Consider the following 8,952-nt stretch of genomic DNA (forward strand, 5'->3'; position numbering starts at 1 on the left):
GTGTGTGTGGCCTCCACGTGCCTGTATGACCTCCCTACGACACCTGGGCATGCTCCTGATGAGGTGGTGGATGGTCTGGCCTGTCTCCTGGTAGCGCCTCCATGCTCTGGACACTACGCAGACACACACAGCAAACCTTCTTGCCACAGCTCACATTGCTGTGCCATCCTGGATGAGCTGCACTACCTGAGCCACTTGTGTGGGTTGTAGACTCCGTCTCATGCTACCACTAGAGTGAAAGCACCGCCAGCTTTCACAAGTGACCAAAACATCAGCCAGAAAGCATAGGAGCTGAGAAGTGGTCTGTGGTCACCGCCTGCAGAACAACTCCTTTATTGGGGGGGGGGGGGGGTCTTGCTAATTGCCTATAATTTCCACCTGTTGTCTATTCCATTGCACAACAGCATGTGAAATTGATTGTCAATCAGTGTTGCTTCCTAAGTGGACCGTTTGATTTAACAGAAGTGTGATTGACTTGGAGTTACATTGTGTTGTGAAAGTGTTCCCTTTATTTTATTGAGCAGTGTATATCTGGTCACCCTGCCACTAACTATCTGTCCTTACAGCCTTAAGGATCTCCTCCACTCCAGCCGAAAGCTGTCCCTGCAGGTCCTCAGCTTCGTTCAGTCATTCCAGGTAATATTTGTGGATCTTTTTATAATTCTATTGAATTGGCCAATTTTCTTCTTTCCTAGCTATTGATGGTGATGACGATCTTGGTAGCATGTCTGGTGACATTGGCCTTGGAAAGGAAGGATAATGGGCAGAACATTTACTTATGGCAGGAGCGACCTTAACGTTATAATGTGATGTTGGTGGTCTAATAAGATGCGAGGATTCATCTGAAAAGATTGGACCATTCACAGCCCTATGAACAGATTGTTCTCATTGTGTTTTAATTAGAACTGTAATTTCATGATGTACAGTATGAACCGTAAAAACAATTAATCCTCATCTAAGCCAATGCTGGCCAAAGTATTTCTCGAAACCTACCAACAATTCCCATTTTCCAGACCCCCTAGCTGGTGCATAGTTGTAGTCATTACTCATTGTCACATTTCCAAGACTACCTAGCTGGTGCAGTCATTACTAACTCACATTTCCCAGATCCCCCTAGCTCAGGAATGGGGAACCTTTGGCCCTCCAGCTGTTGTTGAACTACATATCCCAACATGCCCTGCAACAGTTTTTTTGTTGTTTGGCCATGCTAAAATCGTAGAAAGGCATGCTGGGATGTGTAGTTCAACAACAGCTGGAGGGCCAAAGGTTGCCCATCCCTGCCGTAGCTAGTGCAGAGGTGTGGTCCTTACTAACTGTCACATTTCCCAGACCACCTAGCTTGTTCACAGGTGTAATCATTACTAACTGGCAAATTTCCCAGACCACCTAGCTGGTGCACAGCTGTAGTCATTACTAACGGTCACATTCCCCAGATCACCTTGCTGGTGCACAGCTTTAGTCATTACTAGCTGTCACATTTCCCAGACCACCTAGCTGGTGCACAGCTTTAGTCATTACTAACGGTCACATTCCCCAGATCACCTTGCTGGTGCTCAGGTGTAGTTATTAGTAACTGTTACATTTCCCAGACCACCTAGCTGGTGCACAGCTGTATGGTCACATTCCCCAGATCACCTTGCTGGTGCTCAGGTGTAGTTATTAGTAACTGTTACATTCCCCAGATCACCTAGCTGGTGCACAGCTGTAGTCATTACTAACGGTCACATTCCCCAGACCACCTAGCTGGTGCACAGCTTTAGTCATTACTAACGGTCACATTCCCCAGATCACCTAGCTGGTGCACAGCTGTAGTCATTACTAACGGTCACATTCCCCAGACCGCCTAGCTGGTGCACAGCTTTAGTCATTACTTGCTGTCACATTTCCCAGACCCCCTAGCTGGTGCACAGGTGTAGTCATTACTACAGTAACTGGCACATTTTTAAACTGACTGCATTCATTCCTAACAGACACCTTCTACGGATCCTCAAGAGGTCTGGAAAACCTGAACTGTTGGTAGATCTTCGAGGGCCGTTGGCCACCCCTTGTTGAAGTGCTTCGAGTGGGCAGTATATAATCTCATGTTACATGGCCCAACACATATATACAGTATTTCAATACTAGGACAGCCAATAGGAACCACACTAGTCTGCCCTTTTTTTTTTATATCTTTTAGGTAAGGTTGAGATTTGTTAGGAAGGTTCTGATGACCGTGCATTTATTTCCTGTTGCTCCTCTTGTATACCCTTCATAGGAAAGCAGCTCTGCAATGGATATGTTGGAGACGGGCACCTCAAGTGCACTGGCACAGCCTGGCCCCACGGATGCCGGCGTCCCCCTACCTTCAAAGAACTTAATATTTCAAGACGGTATACTGTCAGAGTGGAACGGTCGAGCTCGTGTCTCCGCTCACCATGTCCACGTGCCGAGCGAGCAGGCCTGACTGCGTCTCCCGTCCTCCTTGGTGTTCGTGTTCCTGCTGCTGTATAGGCTATGTGTCCCCAGCGTGGCGCTAGAGTCCGTGGCCGGTCACCCTGTCTCCCGTGACGCGTGTTCTGCATTTCTTGTACATTCCTAGAATGCCTTTAATAGATTTTAGGGGCAAGTATAGCAAGAAATTAACTGCACCTCTTAAAGATTTAACCAAGAACCACTTATTTCAGCAAATGGCACTTTTCAAAAATATTCCGAGGACCAAAACTTTTTTTTGTTTGTTTCTTTGTAGCCCTTTTTAAATTATTCCAAAGTAAGATTTCGATCGAATCGGGACTCTTGTTTATTTATTAAATCGCTGCAGCCGGAGAATTAACTCTTCCGATTGCAGCAAAATGCATCCAAACAAATATAAAAATACGTCATTGAGATTTTTAACCATTTGTAAGCAAAACGTACAATATTGAGTTTATGTGAAATTTTGTAATTTTATTACAAATCTTTGTCCATCTCCAAAAAAAAACAAACAAGAAAATGATATGTAAAATATATATATTTACTTCCTAAATTGTGTTACATTGACAGGGTATCTTGGTAAGATCAAACACACAAGCCACTTTTTTTGTTTTATGAAATAACACTGTAAATCTGAGTTATTAAATTTACCCTGTACAAAGTAAAAATCATTTCTGTCTTGTATTTTATGAAATGGCGCTTGATGTAATGTAAGTAGCCCATGGGGAAATATCACGATAAGATAGTAGGTGTAGGTGTCAGCGCCTTCTGAAGCCTGAGGAATATTGGGTCTACTGCGCACACGTCAGGAATAGGTGCATTGGTGGATCATGGTTTGGTGTAATAAAATATAATTGAATACGAAGTGGCTTATGGTTACCCAAGTAAGATACAATGAGGGGAATTTACTAAGATGGGAATTAGACTTCACATGTGATGTTGCTTTGAGCAACCAATCGGATCCTGTCTACTATCTTCTAGAGCAGGCATGTCTAAACTATGGTCCTCCAGCTGTTGTGAACTACAAGGCCCATCATGCCTTGCCACAGTTTTGCCATTAGGGAATGCTAAAACTATGGCAAGGCATGCTGGGATGTGTAGTTTCACAACAGCTGGAGGGCCACAGTTTAGACATGCCTGTTCTAGAGGGTGCTAAATAAGAAGTAATAATAATATAAACATAGGTTGAACTAGATGGACGCAAGTCTTTATTCAGCCTCACCTACTATGTAGACTTCTGATTGGTTGCCCATAGCAATATCGCATGTGAAGTCTAATTCCCATCTTAGTTAATTTTTCCCAATGTGTAGCTCACAACAGATCTGGTTTTCCGCTGTATACAGATGAACACACCCATATCCTCAAATCTGCTATCCGGTGTGCCACAGGCTCTCTTAAAATGTGTCTTAATCACCTAAACTTTTTTGCAAAAATGTCCCCAAAATTGATTTAAACTGTGCGGCAAACCCCGTAGTGGCAGGGAGACGCTGAGTGATGTGGGCGCCGGGGTCTGCGGGAGCTATGCCGTGTTCATGGCCGGGAGCCGGAACCTACTTTTTCTGCATGCCAGCGCTCCTAGCCTCCTCCTAGCTCCTTATGACAAAATGTCCCTCAAAAAATGGCCGCCCCCTTACAGCAGACAATATTTAGGATACTAGAGGGGGCAGCAGCGGCCTTCTCTAGCATCCTTCAAAACGGTCTGCTGTAAGGGGGCGGCCATTTTTTGAGGGACATTTTGTCATAAGGAGCTCGGAGGAGGCTAGGAGTGCAAAGTAGATCTGCGGTCCCGACACACGGCCAGGAACATGGACAGGTAAGAGAGGGGGGACGGATGGATGGGGGGGGGGTGCAAAATCTGTTTGCAGTATGCTAGTCATCAGCGAGGCTGGAGCCCTCTCACCTATATATCTGGGTGGTGGGTGACAGAGCGCTCACAAATGTCTATTTACACTTCTTGGCGTTTGTCATTCTGCACCAAAGCCCGTTTGCATGCGTTACGTTTGTGCCGCTAGTTATTGTATTATCCAGAGGCTATACGTCACTGATATTTATCAGTCCATATATCTCCAGGTGTGGATCCTTAGGTCGATGGTAAAAAAAAGGTTGACACAAGCAAAAATGTCAACATGAAAATGGTTCCGAAATGTGCTCAACTTAGCACTTTATTATAATCTAACTCTGTGCCCACATGGATTGTGAAGGAAGAACAAGTCGGTTTAAAAAAAAAAACTTGAAAAACTAATTTCCTGTTGACCATTTTCAGTGGGAAAGTGGCTGCTGCAGCTGCCATTTTCATGTGATATGTGCATTAGAGGTGTCCCTGGGAACGCGGTGCGGGGACATGTAAATGGAGCCTGATAGCCAGCCAATCAGCTCCCGTCTGACATTTTTCAAACACAGTCTGTGACATGACAGGTAGGAGCTGATTGGCTGACTGTTTATCACTCTCCATTTTATAAATTTTTGAAGCTTAGAGAATCTGGCCCTTAATCTGTTCCTGGACTTTCTAATATCTGGTCCCTTGGAACCTTTGCACGATGCCCACACTGAAGGTACTGCAGGATTGCCGTCTTTCTGGCTTCTCTCTGGGAGAAGATTACTTTACCCAGAGCCGGTGTAAGGCTTCACAGCACTCTAGGCAAACTTCAACTTATTGCACCCCCCCTCTCCCCCATACTGCCACCAATACCCACTTCCAACCCCTTAAGTCATACTTGATAAACATTCTGGAATGGCAGGGAGACTCTAAAAAATCGGGTGGACCTCCCAGCCCCACCTCGGGAAGGTGGGCAAGTCCCCTGCTTTCCCTTGAGGCCCCCCTTTGCCACCCACAACAGAGTACAAGGAGGAGGGGGCAGCAAAGTAGGGAAGTATGCCTCAAGGGAAAGTATGGAGGTGAGGTCTTAGAAGTTCCGCAGCAGCCCCCTGCATTAAGTACAACAAGGATCCTCATAGACCTCCTTAATTTTTGATTGGCAGACTTGGTGGCGCCCCCCCAGAGCCTGGCACCCTAGGCAGCTGCCTAATGGTAGAGCCGGGCCCTGATTTTACCAGATGTCTCTGAAGTAGCTCCCGATGTATGGCGTCTATTCTAATTCCAACCACTAGAGGGAGCTCCGTAATTTTATCTCACAGCAAATAATAATGTTCTCTATAAAGCACTTTTTTCCTAAAATGACTCAATTGGGGGTATTCAATTACCTTCAGTCATTAATCATGGGTTATTGGTAATTTTGCGAATTTTACAGCCTTGTGAGTCCACCAGATGCCACCCGCATGACCGCCTGCACCCCCTCGCACAACATTATTTCCCATAGACATACGAATGGATGATTTGTATAATTTAGTCACCATAATCTAATAATCTGGTCGCCATGGCCACTTGCATGCAGCGGCTGCACGTGTGCATAACGGACAACGTGCAAGAGCAGTTGCAAAACATTGCGCCCCTGCGCAAACAAACAGGGGAGCGTGTCAACCAGAATAACCCCCATCAGCTGTGTGGATTCGGTATGAAATCCCGACATATAGAATGTACAGGTGAAACAGTCAACATGACTTTTGGTCGCGAGGTCGATATGGGTTTTTTCACTTTTTTTTTTACCCGAATGTTGACAGTCGACATGGACATAGTTGGAAGTGAACCGCTGCCCCTCGCTTCGCTCGCCATGCTTCGGCACACTATTTTATTCTCCCACCACGTCCTAGTGCAGTGGTTCCCAACCCTGGTCCTCAAGTACCGCCAACAGTGCACGTTTTGCAGGTCTCCACACAGAATCAGTGAAATAATTAGCTCCACCTGTGGATCTTTTAAAATGTGCCCGAATAATGAGTGCACCTGCCGGGTGACCTGGAAAACGTGCACTGTTGGGGGTACTTGAGGACCAGGGTTGGGAACCACTGCCCTAGTGGATGGTAGGGCATGAAATACCGCCTGTTGGCACATGACAGTGAAAAAACCCAAAACGTGTTGACCGAAAGTCATGTTGACTGTTTCACCTGTACATTCTATATGTCGGTATTTTGTCCTTGTTGGGATTTTGTCCTTGTCGCCATTTTGACCGCAGGAGATCCATTATACGTTTTTGAATAGTATAATTATAGCCACTTTGTATAGAAACTGCAGCCACAGACCAACATAAATCTCACCTGTCCGTGCTCCAGATATTACAGTTATTATTCAACTTTTATATATTGTACATATAAATTATTAACTTGGCTAAAATGCAAATAGATTACGCTTCCATATAAGAAAAATAGCAGCTTTATTGATCTTCTAGGGCTCTTACTGAGCAGATAAATGTAATAAGAAGTTGGGTGTATGAAGTCTCTCTGCTTTTTCCTTCCTCTTTGTGTCCATGTGTGTGACCGTGTGTAACGTGGTACACAATATCTGCTTTTATCTTAGTCAAACACACCTAGTAAATGACCGGTTCTATAATTAGACTCCCCAATAGAATCAGGTATTTCTATATTTTTTAGCTATATGTTTCCTTGAAGCTTTGTATCACTTCCTATCACATTAATTTTACATGTATTTTGTGTTTTCACTTTCACTTGTGTAGATGTGCAAGCATACCTCCCAACTGTCCTGATAAACGTGGGAACGCCCCCGTTTTTTGGGGATGTTCCCGCGTCCAGAAGTGTCCTGCTGCGGCGGCGGCGGCGGAGGGGGGGGGGGGGGCAGTTGGGATTCCCCCCCAATCTGACAGAATAGATGCTGTGCATAAACCGTGCCCTCATTTGCATACGCCAGCCCCCTTTCTGCACGAGTGTCCCTATTTTTCAATTGAAAAAGTTGGGAGGTATGGTGCAAGGGACATTTTATTATATTGCATTGTGCTGTGGAACCCTTGTGGCGCTATATAAATCATCAACAACAATAATATTAATAATAATAAAATGTGATGTGAAAACTTATCCAAGTTCAAGATTTGGGATAGAGCTTGCCCTGTCCTGGGAATTGGGTCCTGTACCTTACACAGACCTCTGAATTCATCAGTCAGCAGTGATCCATTGAGGTTAGAATTAGGCTGGGGGGTGGATGGGGGCAGGGTCAAGCACTCGTGGGGAGGGTTAGGGTAAAGGGATACTCGTATCTGGATCACGTATGTATTCCTTATGGGGACCTTTAGTCTAAATAATATAATAAAGATTACTGCTCCATATGATAATAAAAATATTAACAATAATAAAACAAAGCAATAATAAAATACATTCCAAGACCTGCATCAGTGTTGATTCGACAACATGCAGGATCCTCACCAGCACAGCCCCCTGTGTGTGTTGTGCCGGGGGAGACAGGGCAGAGGAGCAGCAGCCAAAAGAGAGGGGAAGGATCTGAAAATAACCCACTCTCACTACAAAACTGGAAGCAACCGAGGGTGAGTAATTGGAGTCGTGCGTACGGAGAAGGGAAGCCAGTCTCAGACGGAACTCTAGCATCTATGGCAGTTGTGGCTGTGGACAGAAAATCCCTACAACAACTCATTAGCATAAAGCACAGGGGAACCCTTGTGGCACTATGTAAATAGAGGATAATGATAAATAATAAGGTAGTAAATCAGGCTTCTGCTGTATCACGTAACCGCACCCACATTGGCCGCGACTCAGAATCAGCCACTATATCCCTGTGCCACAGAGCACGACCCTGCAGGGGCGTGTACTGGGCAGGAGGAGCTATGTATCAAACCTAAACAGGGCCTGGGATTGACAGAACCCCCCCCCCCCTAACCCCCGCAGCACCTGCCGCACTACTCTTTACATTACTTCAAGGGACATGTGAACTTTATAACAAATTATACATAATAGACTCCCTTACATGGCCCCCTTTCTTTTTTCCATGGCCCAAGGGTTGAGTCCCAGCAAAGTCCGTCCCCCCATCCCTGATGGTAGCGCTGCTTCTAAACATTCTAGCTGTTGATATGGGACAGTTCTCTAACTGTCCAGACATAGGATAAGCAGCCACCTTAAGGCATTCAGGCACCTAGACACTGCTTATACCAGGGGTGGCCAAACCCTGTCCTCAAGATCTACCAACAGTTCATGTTTCTTAGGCAACCTGTGGATCTATAGTAGGAATGAATGCAGCAGGTTTGAAAAGTGACAGTTAGTAATGACTACAGCTGTGCACCTTCTAGTTGGTCTGGGGAATGTGACAGTTAGTAATGGCTCCAGCTGTGCTCCAGCCAGGTGGTCTGGAAAACTTGGACCGTTAGTAGATCTCGAGGACTGGTTTGGCCACCCCTGGCTTATACCATAACCTAGGCCTCCAGCCTCTTGGTTTACACCCCATCAATCTTTCATCTTCTGATTGTTTGAGAGTTCTTATTCACCTGGCACAGGCAGTGGGTGGAATGAGTTGTGCTGAGAGGGGGGAGCGGCTACTGATTACCTGGGCCCGAGCATGCCAAGGGTCCGCATTAGATATTAGAATATGCACTTTGGTCGAATGCAGTTGGACTACCAGAATCCCGAGAGTGGTTTGCAGACCGGTGCCGGGAT

The 8,952-nt window shown here is 45.6% G+C and overlaps 1 protein-coding gene across 1 annotated transcript in view; it reads left to right on the forward strand.

Annotated features, from left to right (window-relative positions):
• The window catches only part of FAM91A1 (family with sequence similarity 91 member A1), a 31,834-nt gene extending 28,715 nt beyond the window's left edge, over positions 1-3,119 (forward strand). The window contains exons 24-25 of the mRNA XM_083186768.1: positions 567-636; positions 2,255-3,119. Of these exons, the coding sequence (XP_083042894.1) occupies positions 567-636; positions 2,255-2,443 (259 nt within the window). The 3' untranslated portion in view covers positions 2,444-3,119. The remainder of the gene's footprint in view (positions 1-566; positions 637-2,254) is intronic.
• Positions 3,120-8,952: the final 5,833 nt, after the last annotated feature.

This window comes from Crinia signifera, chromosome 5 (assembly GCF_055691185.1).
Source record: "Crinia signifera chromosome 5, ASM5569118v1, whole genome shotgun sequence".
NCBI lineage: Eukaryota > Metazoa > Chordata > Amphibia > Anura > Myobatrachidae > Crinia > Crinia signifera.